At 44.5% G+C, this 24,619-nt stretch overlaps 1 protein-coding gene across 10 annotated transcripts in view; it reads right to left on the bottom strand.

Annotated features, from left to right (window-relative positions):
- Positions 1 to 24,619, bottom strand: part of LOC137571346 (uncharacterized) — a 94,462-nt gene that overhangs the window by 52,543 nt on the left and 17,300 nt on the right. For 7 of the 10 annotated variants that reach the window (XR_011031337.1, XR_011031335.1, XR_011031334.1 and 4 more), the window contains exon 1: positions 17,982 to 18,730. The exons of the other annotated variants lie outside the window; for them this stretch is intronic. Coding sequence is in view for 1 of the 7 variants with exons in the window: in XM_068280309.1 (XP_068136410.1) it covers positions 17,982 to 18,437 (456 nt within the window). In the remaining 6 variants the exon portion in view is untranslated. Of the gene's footprint in view, positions 1 to 17,981; positions 18,731 to 24,619 lie in introns of those variants that run through there. 10 annotated transcript variants of the gene reach the window in all.

The raw sequence follows: 24,619 nt of genomic DNA, 5'->3' as shown, positions 1-24,619 counted from the left end.
TGACAGTATGTTTGTTTAGGCTGAAGTTCCTCTTTAAAGGGCTATGACCCAATCAAACAGGACATGTTCATAATAACACTTAGCAAACTAAAGGGACTATTCACACTAGGTATGGCACAGCCTGGCGCACAGCACTGATATGCAGCTATAGCAGTGTGATGATGCACACTCTGCTGCAAGAATTTGTGAGCATACCTCCAAACCTTTGGAGCCAGCAAAAAGAAACACTAAGCCTTGCCCCTGCCACAGATTTCGTCACACCCTAATTTTGCATGTGCAAAATTGCGCCCCCCCAGTACAGTTCTCTGGTGTCTAGTGGTTCCCCCTTCCCTCCACATTATAGCTTCCCTGTTGGTGTTTATTGCCCCCCCCCCCCCCTCAGCTTCCCTGGTGGTATAGGGCTAAGCCCTCCCCCCTTCCCATTATTGCTTCCCTGGTGATGTTTAGTGCCTCATCCCCAAATATAGCTTCACTGGTGGTTTAGGGCTAAACCCACCTCCCTACCCATCACAGATTGACTGGTAGTCTAAAGCTAAGCCCCCCTCCTACCCTTTATAGCTGTCCTGGTGGCAAAAGGGCCCCCCAGTTCTGTGCTCCCCCTGCTTAGTATAAATGCACTGTATAGCTCAGTTGGATGCTACGCTGCTCTCACCTCTCCAGGAGAGTCCAGTGCTGTGCATCCTTCCTTTCACCCTCACTGCTCATTCAAGTTCCCAACTCTCTTCATGTTGCATGTTATTAAGTGACACAGAAAAGCTGGCAGTAGGAGGAAAGGTGAGCCGACAGGATATGTGCACATCATTGCACTCCAGCGGAGTGGTGAGAGCAGCACAGCTTACAGCTTCACTATACCCTGCATTTATACCAGGCAGGGAAGCACAGAACAGGGTAGCACGCCAGCACAGGGGGAGGGGGGTGTATCGGCTGTGCAGGACTCAGAATCACATCTTCCAACTTGGGACGATCCCGGAAAAAAACAGGTATATTTGTGGGTGCTGTCCCATTCAGTGTGATAGCAGATGGAACCAGCTGGGAGAGCAGCAGAGACAGACAAGGTGGAGGACCTATGGCTAGTCCCCCAGTGGTAATTAAACGCTTTTTTGTTTGATATATTTGTTATTCCAGTTGTTTTGCTTACTTTAAGTGCATGGCAGAACCAGCTTCGGACAACGAAGTTATCATGGAAGTTAATGTCAAAATAGGTAAGACGAAAGATTTAAATGACTTGGAATGAGGGACGTTTTTCGGTGCAAGAAGAGCTGGTGCTAGCATGTCTGAAACTACTCTTTTAGGGGTTTCTCACCCAACAGTATCTCGGGTGTTTATAGCGTGGCAGTTGAGAAATAAAAAACTTCAAGTGATAAGGACTATTCTGGTCAAAAAAGGCTGGTGAATGAGAGAGGTGAAAGGAGAGTAGCATGCCTAGTCCGCAGCAACAGAAGGGCAACAATACAGCAAATTACAGCTGATTCAATGCAAGTGCATCACAGAGCATATCCCGCCACACAACAAGCTGGACTTTGCAAAGGATGGGGTTTAGCAGCAGGAGACCATCAAGAGTGCCTTTGGTAATACAGACAAATAGGACCAGACACCTGTTGTGGGCCCTTACCACTATTCTTGATTGGTCTGAAATTGGTTTGAGAACATCAATCACAGTTTAACCTGTTTCCATGGCCAGCTCAGTCCCCTGACCTTAATCCTATTGAGCATCTAAGGGGCAAAGTTGAAAAATCACTTCAAAGCTTGGAAGGGACACCATCCAATGTGACCCAACGTAGAGCTGCCATTATGTCAGCATCGGCCAACATTCCTCAGCAACGGTATATAGGCAGTGATCAGAGCTAAAGGTGGACCAACAAGTGGTGTACACGTGAGAAGTGGAACGAAAATCATACAGGATTCCAATTTTTTTTTACAAATAAATAACTGTAAAGTGGGGTGTGCGTAATTATTCGGCCCCCTGAGTCAATACTTTGTAGAACCACCTCTTTCTGCAATTACAGCTGCCAGTCTTTTAGGGTATGTCTCTACCAGCTTTGCACATCTAGAGACTGAAATCCTTGCCCATTCTTCTTGCCCATTCTTCTTTGCAAAACAGCTCCAGCTCAGTCAGATTAGATGGACACCGTTTGTGAACAGCAGTTTTCAGATCTTGCCACAGATTCTCGATTGGATTTAGATGTGGACTTTGACTGGGCCATTCTAACACATGGATATGTTTTGTTTTAAACCATTCCATTGTTGCCCTGGCTTTATGTTTAGGGTCGTTGACCTGCTGGAAGGTGAACCTCCGCCCCAGTCTCAAGTCTTTTGCAGACTACATGAGGTTTTCTTCCAAGATTGCCCTGTATTTGGCTCCACACAACTTCCCATCAACTCTGACCAGCTTCCTTGTCGCTGCTGAAGAGAAGCACCCCCAGAGCATGATGCTGCCACCACCATATTTGACATTGGTGATGGTGCGTTCTGAGTGATGTGCAGTGTTAGTTTACCACCACACAGCATTTTGCATTTTGGCCAAAAAGTTCCATTTTGGTCTCATCTGACCAGAGCACCTTTTTCCACATGTTTGCTGTGTCCCCTACATGGCTTGTGGCAAACTGCAAACAGGATTTCCTATGCTTTTCTGTTCACAATTGCTTTCTTCTTGCCACTCTTCCATAAAGGCCAACTTTGTACAGTGCACGACTAATAGTTGTCCTATGGTGAGATTCCCCCACCTGAGCTATAGATCTCTGCAGCTCGTCCAGAGTCACCATGGGCCTCTTGACTGCATTTCTGATTAGTGCTCTCCTTGTTCGGCCTGTGAGTTTAGGTGGACGGCCTTGTCTTGGTAGGTTTACAGTTGTGCCATACTCCTTCCATTTCTGAATAATCGCTTGAACAGTGCTCCGTGGGATGTTCAAGGCTTTGGAAAATCTTTTTGTAGCCTAAGCCTGCTTTAAATTTCTCAATAACTTTATCCCTGACCTGTCTGGTGTGTTCTTTGGACTTCATGGTGTTGTTGCTCCTAAGATTCTCTTAGACAACCTCTGAGGCCGTCACAGAGCAGCTGTATTTGTACTGACATTAGATTACACATAGGTGCACTCTATGTAGTCATTAGCACTCATCAGGCAATGTCTATGGGCAACTGACTGCACTCAGACCAAAGGGGGCTGAATAATTACGCACACTCCACTTTGCAGTTATTGATTTGTAAAAAATGTTTGGAATAATGTATGTTTTTGTTCCACTTCTCACGTGTACACCACTTTGTATTGGTCTTTCATGTGAAATTCCAATAAAATTGATTCATGTTTGTAGTAGTAATGTGACAAAATGTGGAAAACTTCAAAGGGGCCGAATACTTTTGCAAGCCACGGTATGCTTTCTCCTAGGACAGGGGTAGGGAACATATGGCTCGGGAGCCAGATGTGGCTCTTTTGATGGCTATATCTGGCTCACAGTTAGGGGTTGATTCACTAAGCTACACTGCTCAAGCAACACAGCTTAGTGTGGCAGCACAAGTAAAAATTTTGAAGTAGGCACGCTACTGCTGTAGCATGCACTACTAATTTATGCTACCCCAAAATGACCGGTTGCTCCAATTGTCCCACTCTGGACCCTGTCAGGTCCAGTGACTTTGTAGGACGAGATCCCTGCACTTTGATTGGCCCAATAGGCTGCCTGTCACTTGACAGGCAGCCTATTGGGCCAAAGTGCGGGGATCTCATCCTACAAAGTGAATCAACCCCTAAGTCAGCTAGATAATTTGTACAAGCTGTTAGTCAGTATTTCTCCTCTTTGGCTCTCAGGGAAATTGCTGATGTTGCTAAAACCCAAGAGAAGCTAAAGACGTGTCTGACACTTCTGCTGCCCGGCGGATCAATTGTATACACATCACCATGGCAACAGGGACGTGAGCCCTACTGTCCCAGTTAGAAACATACTGTATGGCTCTCACAGAATTAAATTTTAAAATATGTGTTTATGGCTCTCAGACAAAAAGGTTCCTGACCCCTGTCCTAAGGGATATTTTCACACCTTATTAAAAAAAATGCCAGTAAGCCACATGCAAGCAAGAAACTCAGAATAATTTTGATGGTACTGCACTGTGTACTGCTGCAAGTTATGCCATTAGCGCGACCCGTGGTACTCGACTAGCACAACCATTGCTATGGTAACAAGCGCTACTAATGGTAACGCTCGCTAGTAATGTGCATTAGCATAGCAACGGTCACGCTAGTCGAGTTCTGTAGATGTCTGTGTAATGGTATAACTCTCGGTACACAGTGCCGGTAGTGAGGGTAAGATTGCCGCACAATATCTGTGGACGGCAATATTACCGCAAGTTAGTGCATCAAGCCCAGTGTACCTAAATAAAATAAATGTTTTCTTAACTGATTAAATGAAAACAATATTTACTTTCTGGATGACCTTTGTATAAACCTTTCAGTAACGAACATTCTATACAGATCACCTGGCAGAACTTAGGATGTCACCACCAGTGATAAATTCCAGAATGTTAAGGTGCGTACACACGTCGGACTGACACAAGCTACCAGTTATCAATCAGACCCGCCCGCCGGGCAGACGTTCTGACGACAGTTTCCGCGTGTGTACAGTCTGTCGGCCGGCTGATAAGGCTAGTTTTGACTGATCCGCTCGTCAATGTACACACCTTGAGGAAAGATTTTTAGAGATGGCTCGCACCTCCGATTTTCGGTTCGCGAACCTTGAACGCGAACTTCCGCAAAAGTTCAGTTCACGCAAACTTTCGCGAACTGCAATCGACTTCAATGAGGAGGCGGACTTTGAATACTAGAAACATTTATGCTGGCCACAAAAGTGATGGAAAAGAGGTTTCAAGGGGTCTAACACCTGGAGGGGGGCATGGCGGAGTGGGATACACGCCAAAAGTCCCTGGGAAAAATCCGGATTAGACGCAAAGCAGCGTTTTAAGGGCAGAAATCACATTGCATGCTAAATTGGAGGTGTAAAGTGCTTTAAAACATCTTGCATGTGCATACATCAATCAGGGAGTGTAATTAGACCAAACTCACGGTGTAACGCACCGCACACAGCTGTTTGTGTAGTGACGGCGGTGCTGGACTGATGCGCACCATGGCGAGAGTGCAGGCCATGGCGGTTTTCAAGCCCATATGGTCGCCGGGCTGAGGTAGCTCAATGACAGAACAACAGTGACTGTCCAGCTGATCAAATTTGGTCTGTCCACAATGAAGCAACGACCTTATTATCTTTGGTGTGCCATCCCCCAGACACTCATAAAGCCGGCGGTCATTGCTTCACCGTGGCAAGGTAACGATCACGAAGGGGAATTGACACATGTACATGCCTTTTGTTTTGTTGCTGCAGCTGCAGTGCAGCCAGAAAAATAAGGCAGGCATGTACACGCACCAGAAAAATTATTATAGCGGCCTTAAAAATTCAGGAATCCGCCTGGAGTCCTGTTGGTGGTGGCGGAGAAGGCAGTCAAGCGGCCTGCAGGCAGAGATGCTGTGTGGGGAGTGACTTAGTCTTGGGGCAGGCAGTCACACAGCGTGCAGGCAGAGATGCTGGGTGTGGGGACTGACTTAGTTTTTGGGTAGGCCTGACCGTGCTTTGCAGACCAGGCATCCGTGGTCAGATGGACCCTTGACCCAACGCTGTGTGCCAGAGATGTCACCACTTGCCTTTCAACATCACGGTACAGTTTAGGCATTGCCTTTTTTGAGAAATAATTGCGGCCTGGTATCTTCCACTGCGGTGTGTGGCTTTGCTTTTGTGTGCTGCTTTTCCTCAGGTGGTCATCCCATTGCAGTTTGTGTTTTGTAATCATGTGCCTTCGTAAGGTAGTTGTAGTGGCGTAGCTAAGGAGCTGTGGGCCCCGATGCAATTTTTACAATGGGGCCCCCCAAGCACTCTATACTTAATAATTGATGCGGCACACTAAAACCTGCCAATGGCACCTACAGTGTCAGAGGTGCAAGAAGGGAATAGGGAACAGTTTGTTAATGATCACTACTATTTAAAGTATCTATATAAGTGATTATTATAAGCACAGGACCAATAGAGAGCTAATACTGCAGTTGAGGGAGGGCCCTTCGGGGCCCCTCTGGCCCAAGGGCCCCGATGCGGTCGCTACCTCTGCAACCCCTATTACTACGCCCCTGGGTAGTTGTCCCTACGCAGGTCTTGGTATTTCCACGGCTCAATTTTCGGTGGCAGAGAGTACAGATGGCATTGCTCTCATCTGAGGCAGACACACACAAAAATGTCCACACCGCTGAGCCCTGGGATGATGGCACTTTGGTGATGGCTGCCGACTAAGTGTTAAGTGGGGTGCCAGAATCAGAGCAGGAGGAGGAAGATATGAACACTGTACTTTGGTCGAGGGCCACACAAAATCACGACCTCGAACCGACCTGCCAGGTGGCCTGCCTCTGGCTCTGCCTCTTGTTTTGTCCACATTGGGGGGGGGATGAAGTGAAAGGCATGCACTGACTTGACTAATACAATGTACGGTTACACAGGTGCAGTGAAAAGGTTGCAGTGACTGCTGGTACAACAATGTGCAGTTACAGAGGTGCAGTAAACAGGTTGCAGTGACTGCTGGTACAACAATCTGCGGTTACACAAGTGCAGTTAACAGGTATGCACAGACTGGTATATAAAACAGCGTGCAGACACAGGTGCAGGCAGACACACACACACACACACACACACACACACACACACACACACACACACACACACACACACACACACACACACACACACAGGTACCGTGAACAGGTGCAGTGACTGGTGGTATATAACACTGTGTGTGCTCACATATGTAGGTGCACTAAACAGGTAGGTATACAGTGATTGGTATTACAAATGTGCAGTGTCACACACACAGGTACCGTGAACAGGTGCAGCGAGTGACTGGTATATAATATAACACTGCTTGCGGTCACGTAGGTAGGTGCACTACTGAACAGGTATGCAGGGATTGGTATTACAAATGTGCAGCTGTCACACACACAGGTAGTCACTGAATGTGCTGGGCCTGGCAGTGGCACAGTAGGAATTACCAAGGGGCCAAAGGCCAGCAGCTGTGACTGACTGACAGGGCTGTATATGCAGCACAAGTGTCTGTGGGACACTTGTGCATATGCAGCCGGGCTCCCCATTGGTCCGCTGTCTGAGCCATTTTATTGGTTCAGACAGCGGACCAATGGGGAGCCCGGCTGCAGATTCAAAGATGCTTTGCCCGGGCTCCTTCTATGCGCACAGTAATTACAGTGTTAGATACACTGTAATTATACGACGGATTTTGCGGCGAGAGGCGGCGGGTGATCGACGGCGGTACGTATGATGGGGAACCTTTGCAGAGCTGCGCAGGGGCTTCTAAACTGTGCGGCGACCCGACGGGGAGCTCTGGGGGTCTCCTTATTAAAGGAGACCCCCAGATGCAGTGGCGGAAGATGGCGGCGGATGTTAGGCGGGCGAGTGCGCATGTGTGGGGAGTGAGGCCGTGGTGCTGATGGACAGCACCACAGCGTAAACCTCACTCCCCATCACTCGGTAAAAGGGAGCATCGCTCAGGCTTTCGCCTGAGTAATGCTCCCTAACGGTCGGCCATCGCGCGAAGGATATGGGCAATAGGATTTGCCGGTAATCCTCGCGTGATGGCAAGGTGATAAGTAGCTCGCATCTGCAAGCTACTTATCACCTTGAATAGGATATGGCCCTAGCTCTCAAAAGAGCTGTTGAGGAGTGCCTTTTAGCAATAAGTATCAGCAAGGAGCAAGCTAACAAGCTTAACACAAGAGCCCAACTAAGCTTTCCCTATGTCAGCAGGTTCTCTCCCTTCTCTAATTACTGCAGCCACACGAGTGAGTGAAAAGGCTGATGCTGCCTGCCTTTTAGGGGGGGGGGGGGGTGCTCCAGGAGGGAATGTAGCCTGATTGGCTACCCTGTGTTGACTGTGATGTAGAGGGTCAAAGTTGACCCTAATAATGTAGTATAGGGGGCGGGTTAAACTCGCATATAGTTCGCGGTTCACCGCAAACGTGAACCACCGAAGGTTGCGCAAATAAATTTGTGTGCGAACCGTTCGGGCCATCTCTTAAGATTTTACAATGGGCAAACACTGACTAAATAATTTATAAAGGAATATTGTAAAAAATAAGCAATTTTATTTATTATGTTATTTTCACTACAGTTCCTCTTTAACTGCAACTGTAAATGCTTGCATTGTCTCATACCACATAGCCGCGTTATGCCAACAGGTGTTCAGTACCTTTGCAATATCAATGCAATGCGATCTTACTGTCCGATGCAATTCTCTGCAACGTCCCACTGTGAACATCACCATACAGTATACCTGTTATGGAGATATACTGTACTGTAAGAAAGTCATCTCATTTGTTCCATTCTACTCTTTGTTCACCACAAGGTGCTGCTGTAGGCAAACATTTACTTGCAGAATACAACATACACTCTCTAGAGACAACTATCTGAAAGGCTGTATATATTACAGCATAAGTACAGTAGAAGGATCTACCATTCTTATAAAAAGATTCTTCTTGGAAGGACACCGGGCATATGACATACTGAAGCCCAATTCCAGACACAAATCTGAATATATCATCTGGCAATGCAGGAAGCAGAGCTTCCAAATGGTACCTTTTTGTCTCAATTTACAAGATTGCTGCTAAAAAAAATAATCTTATTTAAATAGTCATGTTAATCTGTTAACCAGCAGGGAGAACAGTTCTGCATGATAATAAGAACCTTTCCTAAATCCTAGTAATAGCGGCAGTTTAGCGTGAATTTCTAGAGCTGCACTACAGTTAAAGTGGACCCAAATAAAAAAATACAAGATTTCAGAAATAAAATCTATTTTCTAAATTATAATAATAAATAGCAGCCTTTTTTCAGCTGCAAGATGACAAATATAAAATATTTTACATTTATTGGAGGAACCCCTCCCTTCCTTTCAAATTGCCGGGACAAAATCCGGCAAACTGGTGAAGTAGGTGGTGTCCGGCAATGGAGGAATTGCTAATGGCTGCCCCCAGTATAACCCTAGTTATGAAAAGAGAAGGGGGAAAAGCATGCACTGAAATGATCATAGGTTTGAAGGAGTGTTTATTTATCTTTGTATGTGTCAGAGTGGTGCAACTAAATATTTTTAATTAAAAAAAATTTTAAAAAAATGTTTGGTTTGGGTCCGCTTTAAGAAAAAACTGGAACAGATTTAGGGTACGTTTCCACTAATGCAAATTCGCATAACCAATAAAAGTTAATGAGCCTGTGTCCACTTGTCAGGAAAACTGAGCGTTTTCTTGTGCAGGATAAATCTGCACAGCAGAGTCATCCGAATTCGGACACCGCACACACCGCATGCGATTCGCATACATTGTATTTAATAGGGAATTCGCATGGCTTTTTTTATGCGAATTTTCATGCGAATTCGCATACGATTTTGCATGGAATCAATGAAAAAGCACACAGGCACTGACATGGTTAAATTCGCACACAGCATCATCTATGCGAAATCGTATGCGAATTCGCGGTAAAATTCGCATACAACCGCATGCGATTACGCTCCTGCATGTGAATTGTCTGTGGGGAATCCGCTGCGATTCCCCACCGCACTAGTGCACCCTAAGAAGTGCTTGATAGCAGTTATAAGTGCTTGATAGCAGTTCTACAGATGTTGAACTGCAGGCTAGACATTACAGCCACCACCACCAGCAGCAGTAGCAGCCACTCCTTTGCAGCCGCCACAATGCCAGCAGCAGTAACAGCCACTATGCCAGCAGCTACTCATTTGCAGTTGTCACTATGCCAGCAGCAGGCGCCACAATGCCAGCAGCATTAGCAGCCACTGATTTGCAGCCGTCACAATGCCAGCAGCAGTAGCAGCTACTCATTTGCAGGCGCCACAATCCCAGCAGCAGTAACAGCTACTCATTTGTAGGCATGGTCGGAAAATTCCGCAGAATTATTAATTCCGTGATTCCGGTCGGAATTAATAATTCCGATTTTGTTAGTCGGAACGGAATTTCTATATATCTCAAACGGAATTCCGCGGAAATTTTATAATTCCGACGGAATTTTCCGGAATCACATCAAAATTCTCTCTCTCTCTCCTCTCCTCATCCATCCATCCTCTTATATCATCCAGTAGGGAATTGCAGATTTTCAAAACAGCTTATATACCATAGCTGGGATTAGAACCCAGGATGCAGTGTGTAGTAGGTATCTGTCTTAACCTCTAGACCATGAACCACACTACATGGTAAAGCTATCCTAGCATAAACCATACTACCATTATGATCAATTCAATAGATATGCTATGGTATATAAGCATGCTTTTCAAAAAGTACCAATCCTTAATCATGCTACTTTTTCTATTGAATTGATCATAATGGTAGTATGGTTTATGCTAGGACAACTTTACCATGTAGTGTGGTTCATGGTCTAGAGGTTAAGACAGATACCTACTAGCTACCACACACTGCATCCTGGGTTCAAATCCCAGCTATGGTATATAAGCTGTTTTGAAAATCTGCAATTCCCTACTGGATGATATAAGAGGATGGATGGAAGGATGGAGAGGGAGAGATTTTAAAATTTTCTGACGGAATTCCGTGTATCTCGGAATTCCGCGGAATGGCTCAGGAATTCCCTCGGAATGTAACTGTAGCGGAATTTCGGTAGTGGCGGTATGCGGAATTACCACGGAATCGGAAATTGGCTATTCCGACCATGCCTACTCATTTGCAGGCGCCACAATGCCAGCAGCAGTAGCAGCTACTCATTTGCAGGCGCCACAATGCCAGCAGCAGTAACAGTCATTCCAACAGCAGCTGCCACTGTGGCGTATTCACCATATTTCATAATCGAATACGTCATTACATATTTAAGTCACAGTGTCACAAGCAGCCAGAGCTGACAAACTTTCTCTCGAAAGCTATTACTGCTACGCACCAGATCAAGCACTTGCAACTAAGATTTTCCAGCATGTCCGACTGATCATCGATCAGGTAGACATGTTGCTGCACCAATTTTCCTCGGATTCAATAAAACAGCAACATTGCTAGATGTATGGCCATCTTAAAGGGACCCTGAGCAGGTGATAAAAACAGAATTTACGCTTACTTGGGGCTTCCTTCAGCCCACTGTAGGTCGCGAGGTCCCCCGGCGTCTTCCTGGCTCCTTCCCTGGTCCCAGTACCGGCTCCGGTTACAGAACAACTTGAGCCTGAAGTCGTCAGGTCTGCTTACCGCTTCCATGGATTGCACCATTATGCCGGCCGGCGTGAGTCCTGTGCATGCGCGGTTCAATTGCAGAGAACCACACATGCGCAGGACTCTCGTGCCATGACATAGACCGAGACCGGGACCAGGGAAGGAGCCAGGACAAAGCCGGTGGGCTGGAGGAAGCCTGAGGCAAGTGTAAATCCTGTTTTTATCACCTGCTCAGGGTCCCTTTAACAAAGCTAGCCGATGTCTGCTCTTAGGCAATATATTCTGTTCAGTAAGTCTGAGAACACAGAGCTCATCTTCTGTTCAATAACTCTGAGAACACAAAGTTCCTCTCTGGCTGCACTGGAGGGCTTTTAGGTTCCTTTTTGTGTACTGTCTGGGTGGTTGTGGGTTTTGATACCTTGGAAGGAAACTTATTTAATGAAAAGACAATTGTAGTGAGAAGAATATGGAGGTAGCCATATTTATTTATTTTCAAACAATACAAGTTGCCTGGCAGCCCTGCTTAGCAGCAGTAGTGTCTGAATCACACCAGAAAGAAGCATGCAGCTAATTTTGTGAGATCTGACAATAATGTCAGAAACCTCTGATCTGCTCATGCTTATTCAGGGACTGTGGCTAAAAGTATTAGAGGCAGAGGATCAGCAGGATAGCCAGGCAACTGGTAATGATTGTTGTGTATCTTATTGATTTTTTATTACCTGTATTATTGTATCTACTGTCTATTACCTGTATTGTGCTGTTGGTCACCCCTGTTATCATTTTCTGTAATCCTATGTATTGTACAGTGCTGCGTAATATGTTGGCGCTATATAAATCCAATAAATAGTAATAACAATAATAATGATTAAAAAGAGATGAATATGGCAGCCTCCATATACCGTATATTCCGGGGTATAAGACGACTGGGCGTATAAGACAACCCCCCAACTTTTCCAGGTAAAATATAGAGTTTGGGATATACTCGCTGTATAAGACTATCCCTCTTCCAACGCACACCAAATTAAAATAAAAAAATCATGTACTGGTGCTGTGTATGAACAGATACTGGTGCTGTACTGTATGTGTTACCCAGTATATAGGCAATTGACTTGTTGCATTGGTCAACTCTCCTTAAGTAGACTGGTCAACTCTCCTTGTCTACCTGTTTATCAGAGCGGTATGGAAGAATAGATTGTGCTCCCTCAGCAGGGAGATCTGAGAGGCGGTAACAGAATAGGGCGTATCACCCGGCATCAATGACACCCGGCGTATAAGACGACCTCCAACTTTTCAGAAGATTTTCAAGGGTTAAAAAGTAGTCTTATACGCAGGAATATACAGTACATCTCACTTCAGTTGTCCTTTAGGCAATAGGAACAAATAAGAAATTAAAAACACACTGGTTATGTTATAGTATTTCCTACCTTGGTGGAAAAATGGAGACAGAATGAAAAGATCCAGTGTACAGAAAGAACTACATAGGGAGCTGTAGGCTTCAGGGGGCCTCATTTGGAATGGAATCTGGGTCTTTGGAGTTTTTCTAACATGATTAGTATTTCTAATGAAAGTTTTATGTGCAGTAATTCTCAGCCCTGTGAAGAACAGTCATGCAATGAAGAATACCAACAAATCAGATATCATCTTCTATTCATCATTTTGTATTGCTTTGTTGAAGCTATTTTGGGCCCATGAAACTGTATTTGACAGCAGCAACTTGCTTTTGGGCCTACAAAGCCAGCGATGATCAGCTGGAAGCCTTCGGTGTGATCCACTGAGGTTACTGTGGTGGGTATATAGTCATTGCATTGCTTGCTTTCATGTGCATCCTGGGGCGTAACTCAGGGGGGGCCAGAGCTGTAAGGGGGACCCAACTACTACGTCACTCCCTCTGATAAAGGGGTCCATGCCTCAGATCAGGGTTTTTTGTGGCTACACTTTGTAGAAGAAGGCACTCCACAGGCTCCAAACTTGCGTTTGACTTCTTTATTCGAGCAACTGCACACACTACATGTTACGGGAACTCTGACCCTTCATCAGGTGTGGCTACACTTGTTATGGAAGTAAGGATTATGATGGCCCCACTCTCTTTAACCCTTGCAAGATAGGCTCCAAGGCTGTGAGTGTCACGAGAACGAAGTAAGGGAAAGGGTGTGAACATTAGGGACAAAATCAAAGTTTTTCTTGGGGACCCCATTTATAGTTACGCCTCTGTGTGCATCTCTGCAAGGACGTAAGAGAATGAAGGTAGAGCCGACTGTACTTTACCAGGCATTATTATAGAGAAAAGTAACAGAACTGGTGACACTTGATGATCTAAAGACACATTTGTAATGTGAAGATCTGTGGGTACTGGTGCTTAAATTACAAAATTTGGGTCCTTAGCTACCTAACTACCGCATCACGCCGACGGGCATGAACCAGGCGGCAGCCCCAGGACCACCTAATGCCATTTGGCGTCAAGTCCTGGGGTGGGGTTTTGCAGGAGATAGCTCACGCTGATGCACGCGCATCTCCACTTGAATGACGGAGCTCCACTCCGCAATCAGTCTCCCAGCGGCGATCACTCTGTACAGTGCTGCGATCTAAGGCAGCACTGAACACATGGCTGTCCCCTGGGAGGCAGGAGAGTGATCGGTGATCACATTAATTGGCTGGCGGGGGGAGGGAGGGCTGGGGAAAGAAATAAAAGAAAAACAAATAGCTATATTTAGCTAAAAAGAAAAACAATTTAAATATTTATAAAAAAATAAACAAACATTCCAGGTGCATCAGAGCCCACCAGCAGAAAGCTGTTGGTGGGCAGAAGGGGGAGGGGGGGATATGTGTGCTGAGTTGTACGGCCCTGCAGTGAGGCCTTAAAGCTGCAGTGGCCTAAATTGAAAAAAAAAATAGCCTGGTCACTAGGGGTGTGTAAGCCTACGGACCTCAAGTGGTTAATCAGTTCCCCTTTTCTCCCAAATTTTCTCATAGGAGATAATTTTTCATCTTCTGTTCTAAATGACTTATCAGCACTCTGCAATTGAAAAAAATACCAAACAGTAGGGGAAAAGTACTGTCATAATTTTGGCTTGCTGGTGGCTGAATAGGCATTATGTTGATGACGTGTGAAGATATTACCTACTAGAAAACTTAAGGTGGCCACACACGATACAATAAAATGATCGGATTTTACGGCAATTCGATAAAAACGATCCGATCTCCCGAAAACAATCGAAAGCTTTTTTTTCATTTCCCTGTTTTCTTCAATTTTAATCGATCCAGAATGCCAGATATTTTCTTCAAACTTTCTAAAGATTGTATGGTGTGTGTTGGATTGTCAATGTATTAATATACACACCCTAGCAATTTTGTCAGAGTTTCCAATTATTTTTATCATAATTGGGGAAAAATTTAACATAGGTGTGTGGTACATTGGTCATATTTTTGAAATGTTACAATCAGTCAGAAAAATTGATTGCAATGCATACATTGAACAGATATTTAAAAAAATTGTATGGTGTGTGGCCACCTTTAGGAGAAAAAATGAATTGAATAAGGGCCTTTATGTACACACCAACTATATCTTTCCTTCAAGCCTGGTGTGACAGACCCAACTCTAACTATAAACGCCTGCTTACGTGAACTACAGCAATGGATGAATGACAACTGGCTGAAACTAAATGCAGACAAAACTGAAGTCCTTCTGATTGGAGGGCAGAGCATGATAACAAAACAACTTAACTTGCAGTCTTCACCACTGGGAATAGGAGGCACGGATCTACGCAGCTCTGATCATGTGCGTAGCCTGGGAGTTCTAATTGATGGAGAGTTAAACTTCAGAACTCAAATCTCTGCTGTAGTGAAATCATCCTATTTTCACCTGAAGAACATTGCAAAAATCAAGCACTTCATCCCCCCAGAAGATCTGCCAACCTTAGTCCATGCCTTCATCACATCCCGACTGGACTACTGCAATGCTCTCTACACTGGCCTTCCAAAAAAGGTCTTGTACCGCCTACAGCTGATACAGAATACTGCTGCCAGACTGCTAACCAACCACACCCGTCACTGCCATATAAAACGCCAGTCCTGCACTCCCTTCACTGGCTACCTATAGAATGGAGGGTCCTATTCAAGATCGGCCTACTGACATTTAAATCCATGAATAATCTGGGCCCTGGATACATGAAAGATATGTTGCAGCTACGTAGCAATCCCCGCATTCTCAGATCCGCAGGTTCTAATAATCTAGTCATGCCCAGAGTCCACTTGGAATTTTTTGGTCCCAGAGCCTTCTGTCATGCTTCCCCTACGTTTTGGAACTCCTTATCTCAACAGATCAGGACAGCTCCATCCCTGGACGTGTTTAAATCCAGACTGAAAACCCACCTGTTCAGTTTGGCATTTGCAGAAATATAACTTTAGTTGTGTGAATACTTCATCCTACTACCAATTACTGAATCTGAGAGAGCCTAAGCGCTTTGAGTCCTATGGGAGAAAAGCGCTATAGAAATGTTATTGTATTGTATTGTACCAATAGTCTGAATGATCTCCACAAGTTGCAAAGAGAATATTAGACATTTAGACTAGTTTAATAAAAAAAAAAAGAGATTATTGAGAAACGGGATCTATAAGCACCTTTTCCATGGCAGAATGAGCTTTGTTAGATTCTTAGATGTCTTGATAAAAGGAACTCACACCCTGACAGCTGCAGCTTCTGACCAATGCTCCATTCACTCAAAACCAGAATGAATGGCTGGCTCCCTGAAGCAGAGGGCCATGGTGGCAATTTTTGAAAGGGTCAAAAAACAGTTCACCAGCCTCAGGATTGCAGTTGTGGATCTCGGGGCATCCTAATAGGGCAAGAAGTCTATACAGCCTCTTAATACAGTCCAAAACATGCAAAGATTCCCCAATATAGGACTCAACCCTCAATGGGATACAATATCCAACTTTTCTTTATTTCTTAAATACGGTGATACAGCATTTGGGACATTCCCGTTTTTGCATTGCATTGCAATAACATAATTAAGGGCCCAGAAGTGCATCATGAACGCATAGGGAACCCAATCACTTTAAAAGATTTTGCCACATGACACCAAAGGGGTCGTCTATTACCTAGGTTCTCAACGTGTGGTACGTGTACCCCAGGGGGTACTTCTGATGGTTCCAGGGGGTACTCGGGCTTGATATACTCAACCAAGAATAACACATTTAGAGTTTTAGAAAATGATAAATCTTAAACACCACATTAGTATTTTAGCTAATTTAAAGCAATACTAAATGCTTGGAAATTGTTTAGAACCAATTATCATGTACTACGATTAAATATATATTTGTCAAGGGGTACTTGTGATAGTGTTTACTATGCTAGGGGGTACTTGGTGAGTACAGGGTTATAAAAGGGGTACATAATAAAATGTTGAGAAACACTGGTCTATTACATCAAGTGCCCTTGTGGTCTGGGCCACAAGGGAAATTAAAACTAGGCTCAATAAGCATAAAAGTAACATTCAGAACCCTGAAATCAAAAGAAGGTGTGTCAGCAACCAATAGAGAGTCGCTGTTAGCCCAAAATTTTGTGGAGTCGAGGCAGAATGTCAGTTAATTAAGGTGGCAGGTACTGGAAGTGGTACAATTACACGAGGGTAGGTCCCACAGAAACACCCTCCTTAGACGTGAAGCCTGGTGGATGGAGCGATTGGGCACTCAATCTCCTGGTGGCCTGAACAAAGATTTCATTCTCAGATGTTTCCTTTAACAGGTATGGCTGCTTTTTACCCTGATAAGGGTTAATTTAAGTTTAAGCATTACCCCACCCCCACTTGTTAGGGTGTGGTGTGTAGTTTGATGTCTACATGTGTTGTGTGTTTGTATCAGAAGCCTAAGCCCTTGAGAAAGGGCGACAGGCCCGAAACATTGTGCTGGTTTTTATGCTGTATCACCGTATTTATGAAATAAACAAAAAGTTGGATATTGTATACCATTGAGGGTTAAATCCTATATTGGGGAATCTTTGCAAATTTTTGAAAGGGATCACTGCAGCTTAGCCAGAGCTCGAGTATGCAAAAGGGATAGTTACCCCAAACCCCGTAAGGTCTCTTAGGGGTCTCCCAGTACCTCCTTCCATCCAACTATCCCTCCCAGTGCTCTACAGATTTCCCCCATGTGGGATAGTAGAGGAAAGCATGTGAGGGAATGTTTACCTGTCATGGCAGTAGCTACAGTTCCTCTACACCTGACTGGCATGATCTTCCAGAGGCTTTCCTTGTAACCATTTGAAGGCCATGCTGTCTTTATTACTTGTGGGACATGCTTGTTTTTATTGCATGATTTGCATGCCTGTTTAATTATGTTATTTGGGGGACATACTATCTAATTATGTTATTTGGGAGACATGCTGCCTAACTGTGTCATTTAGGGGTCATGACAGCTTAAGTGTTTGAGGGATACACTGCCAAATTATGTTATTTGGAAAACATGCCTACTTTTATGTTATTTGAGGAATGTGTTGCCTGTTATTTGGGGATATGCTGCCTGTTGGTTGTCTGCTCTATTATTTGGCAGATGTGTTGCCTAATTATGTTGTTTGGAGGACATGCCTGCCTAATTTGAGCTATGAACTCTACCACAGAAAGAAACAAATGTTTTATTCTCGTTTCAGATCAGAATTAGCATTGTGTGTTTTGGCTAAATCCCCATATTCCATCGAGTCCACCAAAGATTTAGCCAAAGTCCTGTGACAACCAGAGTGGAATTGACACTTACTGTTGTGCTGTAGGGGTCCATCAGAGTTTGGGGTCTGTGCTGGAGATCTTCACATGCCGTAGACAATGCTTTGTTTGCTACTGTTGGCAACGTTTTACTGACCGCTGTTTGCTGCACTGGTAACGTTGACCCAGGGTTGGAGTTTGCATGGGGTGAACTTGTCATCCTCTGCTTTAGAGAAGTGGATGCTGGCCAAGATAAGCAATCCTCAGACTCAGCCAGGATGTCATCTAGTAGCTGCAGATCTGGGTCATCTGCTGTGTGTCTGCTGTTTCCAGTCCTTGCAGCAGCAGCGGTATTCCTTTTCTCGGCGGATTCTTTGTCATTGTCCCTGTTCTTTTGCTCACAAATGACCATCGTTCCTCTGTCGCTTATGGTTACCTCTGCTGGATCCAGTGGCTGCCTGCTGCAGATCTGGACTGCTCTTCTTCTGCTCTTGCTGCTGCCGCTGCCCATAGCAGCTAACCTGCAATCTTGTTAATTCTTTAAAAGCACAGCTTTAGTATCTGTACTGGTTCCAGTCTGGCGGATACATTTCCACTTTATTAACTCCATTAAGAATCAAGATCACATAAAAGGTTAAAAATGCATCCCAATTATATCCATGTCGGTTCTTCCTCAGTCCTGTAGAAGAAATGTCTAAAAACCTGTATTCCTCCCTTTGCTTGTGCAGTTCCCTCACATTCTCTCTCTCCTTCTCTCCTCCAGCTTTGCTAGGGTCGCTTGTCACCAGTCTCTGAGAGTTAAATATTAAGTCAGCCTGGCTGAGAGAGAGAGGCACTTTGCTCTGAAGCCAGAAGCTGCAGTAAAAAGTTAACTCAGATAGAAAAGCACTGGGCCAATAGGCGGAGCAGGGAAAGGATCCTAAAATAATACAGCATGGAAAATGTGAAACCCAGGAATCTAGACTTAGAAGAGGAAAATGAGGTTGGGTGTAACCTGTGAACTGCAGATGTAAAAATAATCACTGAAATGTAAAACATCCAGATGTGCTGAAAAATCCTTGTTATGGAAGGCAGGTAATCATAATAAATTGCCATACACATATTATTATTCTTACTAGGTAAAAGGCCCGCCTGCACTAGGCCTGGCTGCTCCCCTGCAATGCCTGCATGCCCGCGGCCCGTGCCTGCACGTTTGCAACCTGCCTGCGCACACAAAAATAACGACCCTTTGAACTTTCCTGCAGTAAAACATTATCTTAAAGTGAACCTCCAGACTAAAAATCTACCCAGCAGAACTGAAAAGGCTTGGTGTTTCTTTAACAGTTTCATAGCATCAGAACTTTGTTTTTCTTACCAAAGCATCATTCTCAGCTGCGTTTTTAGCTAAGCTCCACCCATCAAAGAAAAAAAGCCCAGGCTTTTTCCCCCTGATGCTGTGCAGAGCATGATGGGATTTAGTATGTTGTTCGCGTTGCCTAGCAACTGGGAGAGGTGCTCAGGACACAGGACAGTTGGAACTGTGTCTCATGCTCCCTGTCACCTCCTTTCAACTAAAAAGATGGCTGCCATCATAAAATCAAACATTTGCCTGTTCTTTTAAAACAGTGTGGGTAAGAGATTATATTACCTATATATTTTAATTAACATAACTAATGTAACTTAATGACAGTATGTTTGTTTAGGCTGGAGGTCCTCTTTAAGCCATCTCTCACTGTTTCATGGCCGTTTAAGTGCTTCAGAAAGCAGGACTGTATTCAACCCGAGTTGGGCCGGAGAGCTCAGAGAAGCTCTTTTGCATAGATAACAACGGAAGTTTTTTTTAACTCTTCCTGTACTGCAAAACGATGATATTTTTTCTTTGCTACTAATGTTCTATTTCTAAGCTGTACAGCACATATAATGCTTTATCTCATAAGTCTATTTTTGCTTCAGGTTTGCTTTAAACAGACACTGAAGCAAAAAAATAATAATAATAATATATGTAATGATTTGTATGTGTAGTACAGCTAAGAAATAAAACATTAGGAGCAGAGACATAAGTCTAATATTGTTTCCAGTACAGGAAGAGTTAAGAAACTCCAGTTATCTATGCAAAAGAGCCATTGAGCTCCACGACTTTCAAAGTCGCAGAGAGCTCAGTCTTCTGAAGCTTGTTATCTCAACTGTCAGTTGCTGTAATTTCTTTTTCACTGCAGAGGACAGGTCAGTAGTTCACTTGCCTGCTCTGTAAAATCATTTAGAATGCCGAGTAGTGTGTAAACTGCAAATATTAGAGAATGATGCAATGTTATAAAAAACACTATATAACCGAAAATAAAAATATGAGAATATTTTCTTTGCTACTAATGTTCTAGTAATTATCCGTACTACACAACCAATTATCATACAGTTATTATTCAAAAATTATTTAACCCCCACTGAAATGTAGTGTTTTGGCCAGTTTGACATTGATTTTGATCATTTCAGTCATCTTGTTTACAATTAAATCAAAGAGGCACTTGTAAGTCAGACAAATATAACATAACATTTATAATGAAATAACCACAAATGTCTTTTCTGTGCTCACATCATTATCAGTTTTAATCAATCCCCAAGTGACATTCATCCTTAGTACTTAGTACAACATCCTTTTCCAGTTATAACAGCTTTTAAATGCGAAGCATAGCTTGACACAAGTGTCTTGCAGCGATCTACGGGTATCTTAACCCATTCTTCATGGGCAAAAGCCTCCAGTTTAGTCACATTCTTAGGCTTGCGCGCTGCAACTGCTTACTTTAAGTCCCACCAGAGGTTCTCAATCGGATTTAAGTCTGGTGACTGAGATGGCCACTCCAAAATGTTCCAGCCTATAATCTGCAACCATGCTCTAGTGGACTTGGAGGTACGCTTGGGATCACTGTCCTGTTGAAAGGTCCAACTTCTCCCAAGCCTCAGGTTTGTGACGGACTGCATCACATTTTCATCCAATATCTCCTGGTACTGAAGAGAATTCATGGTACCTTGCACACGCTGAAGCTTCCCTGTACCTGCAGACGCAGAACAGCCCCAAAGCATGATTGACCCCCCGCCATGCTTCACAGTAGCCAAGGTGTTCTTTTCTTCATAGGCCTTGTTCTTCCTCCTCCAAATCCATGGGCCCAAACAGTTCTAATTTTGTTTCAGTAGTCCACAGAACACTATCCCAAAACGTTTGTGGCTTGTCCACATGACTTTTGGCATACTGCAGTCGAACAGTTTCAAAAGTGGCAGTAGTGTTGGACATGCCTCGCTACTGAAGACACAAGTGGTCTTTTAAAAAAAAAAAACATAAAAAAAAAACAGCTTTATTAGCACAAAACTCCAAATGCAACACATTTAACCACCCTGGCGTTCTGATTAAATCGCCAGGGTGGCTGCGGGAGGGTTTTTTTTAAATAAAAAAAAAACTATTTCATGCAGCCAACTGAAAGTTGGCTGCATGAAAGCCCACTAGAGGGCGCTCCGGAGGCGATCTTCCGATCGCCTCCGGCGCCCAGAATAAACAAGGAAGGCCGCAATGAGCGGCCTTCCTTGTTTTGCTTATATCGTCGCCATAGCGACGAGCGGAGTGACGTCATCGACGTCAGCCGACGTCCTGACGTCAGCCGCCTCCGATCCAGCCCTTAGCGCTGGCCGGAACTTTTTGTTCCGGCTACGCTGGGCTCAGGCGGCTGGGGGGACCCTCTTTCGCCGCTGCTCGCGGCGGATCGCCGCAGAGCGGCGGCGATCAGGCAGCACACGCGGCTGGCAAAGTGCCGGCTGCGTGTGCTGCTTTTTATTTGATGAAAATCGGCCCAGCAGGGCCTGAGCGGCGACCTCCGGCGGTGTTGGACGAGCTGAGCTCGTCCAGACCGCTCAGGTGGTTAACAGGTATCACCAGCATCTTCAGGCAAACACATACTTTATAAATAGAGGAGTATCTGTTTAGTGAACACAGCGTGTATAACATTAGATGCAGGTGTGTACTGGCCCTCTGTCTTACATACATCAACCTATTTAGACAGAACCAACATTTAGATCTATGGTGCACGGTAGATAATCTAATATTATAATCTTCCTTCTGTATCTCACATTAGAGAAATAGGAGCGAGATTAGGATAGGGCTGTTACTATGGCAACCCTAACTTCCCCTGGCATAGCTGTAACAAATACCCAGTTGTGTAACATCCAGTTAGCAGCATAAAACAAGGGAATCAGATATATCACAGCTCATCCCACTGCCTCCTTTGTAGTCTTTGTTCTGTGTACCGGTAACAATGGATTTTGTGAGTGTCTTTACAGACTTTACATCTGCAAGGTGGTGAGTGGAGGGAGATTATATGTTGCTAAGCTATTATAACTGCAAGGTTACCATACTTCTCTTGACTTGGCGGCTGATCGACCAGCCAACTCGATCATTATTATCGAATCAGATGAAAATTGGTGCCACCAAAACCATGCCTGATCGGCATTGCAACCAATTTTGGGCCGAAATTGGTTGCATATATCGAGCGTACATGCTGCAAGATGTCGGGCTTTGTAGTCGATTGGGTACGCGGGGGTAACGGTGAGCGATATCGGGACAAACGCGACGGATCCCCCGGTGCTGTTCCCCTGAGTATAAATGTACCCACGTGAGTGGTTATAAATGACCTGTCCTATATGGCCCACCGCACGGTGCCCATCTGTCTTCGGAATCCTGCTGCTCTATTAGCGCTATACATGCCGCGTGTGATGTCACACTCTACATGCTGAAATTGATCGGGAATTGGCCTGTGGTGTATGGGCAGCTGACAGATCTTTCTCTAATCAGATTTGATCAGAGAGAGAAATTTGTCTCTTGATCAAATCTGCCCATCATCTCAAGATGTATGGGCACCTTTATGCCTAGTACACGACGCAATTTTCCATTAGATTGGTGGTCGATCCGATTATTTCCGACAGATCCAATCTGTTTTCCGATCATTTTTCTAATTGATTTGGTATAAAAGTGATGGGAAAAATCGATAAGAAAAATTATCGGAGATTGGATCAGTTACAAATAATCGATTCGACTTGTATACCTGATGGAAAATTGCATGGTGTATGCCAGGCTTAAAGAGACTCTGAAGCAAGTCCAAATCCCCTTTTTTAACTTGTATTTAGGTTAAGCAGTATAATCCCTGCTAAACCGCCGCTATCCCGCGGCAAAACAAGGGGTTTATACCCCCAAATCCCCTCTGCAAAATCCACAACTTTCTTGGTCGTGGAGGCAGAGCTATGAGCTGCAGCTCTGCCTCCATGCCCGTCAATCGCCGCGCAGATCTCCACTTCTCTCCGCCCCTCTCAGTGAAGGAAGACTGAGAGGGGCGGGGAGAGGCGGCGATCAGCGGAGATTGACGCGCGAAGAGGCAGAGCTACAATCATAAGCTCTGCCTCATCAGGAAGCGCTCCCCGGACACAGGATAGGGGATTTGGGAATATAAACCCCTCGTTTTGCCACGGGATAGCGGCGGTTTAGCAGGGAGTATTCTGCTTAACATAAATACAAGTTAAAAAAGGGGATTTAGACTCGCTTCAGAGTCTCTTTAAGGGATTCCCAACAGTTTGACCTTCATCTTTATTCACATAAGTATATGTATCCGCCCTCACCACCACCCCCCAAAGGGTACCAAAAAACGAAATCTGACCTATTATTCTGGTGGTCTGGGTACCTAGTGCACCCTTTGCCCAACTCCACCCTACCCAAAGAAAACATGACCCTTGATACAACACATGCATGTGAAATGTGCCTTCACACTTTATCACCTTGTTACTTCTATAACGTCATAGTGTGAATGATCGAAGAAGCATGGTGGTGTAGTGGATAGCACTTTCGTCTTGAAGTGCTGGGTCCCTGATTTGAGTCTCAGACAGAGCACTATCTGTAAAGAGTTTGTACGTTATTCCTATATTTGTGTGGTTTTCCTCCCACATCCCAAAAACGTATAGGCCCCGAATCATAAAGCATTACCGCATGAGGTAATGCAGACAACAGATATGAAAGTAAATTCATAAAAGCTGTTATCACATGGCAAGCTGAAGTTACCAACCAGTGAGGTAAACTAATGACTTGTGTGGTAAATACCTAGACACGTTAGTAAATGTCAATTTACAAAGATTAAAAAATGCGGTAAAGCCCAGAAACATGTGTGGCGATTACCTCTAGCTCTGATGTGTCAGAAACTAGCTTCATATGCGATAGCCCATGACTGACAGAAGCAGAGAGCCAATAGGAACATCTTCCCTCTCCTGCGAGTCCCTCTGATATGCTTCAATACCTTCAAGGGAGGGTCAAGCTTCTCTATACCCCAGGCAGGGGAAGAGAGCCGACACAAACCCTGCAGATATTTTGCCCTTTAGGTTCCTGTTTGACGATGCGGAGAAGCAAGTGAGGAAATCGCCTAAGCATGGCCTGTCTTATGTTTCTTGGAAGTTTATCTAAACTGTGGCAATAAAATAAAATGTTAAGAGAGACTAATAGACAGACTCAGAGGTAGTATAACAAACATGTATTTCTAAAGGGATGTCAGGGATGCCTTTTACTATTGTAACATCACTGCACAGAACAGCATGAAACAAAACAGATGACTCCACGCTCTTCTGCTATTACCGAACAGGTTTCTTTGTAAATTGAAGCCCATTTTTTCTGGAAATTACCAAACTTTTACCACACCT

Source organism: Hyperolius riggenbachi, chromosome 4, assembly GCF_040937935.1.
Source record: "Hyperolius riggenbachi isolate aHypRig1 chromosome 4, aHypRig1.pri, whole genome shotgun sequence".
Lineage (NCBI taxonomy): Eukaryota > Metazoa > Chordata > Amphibia > Anura > Hyperoliidae > Hyperolius > Hyperolius riggenbachi.
Note: the sequence above shows the minus strand (reverse complement) of the source record. Positions and strands in the feature narration are given on the sequence as shown.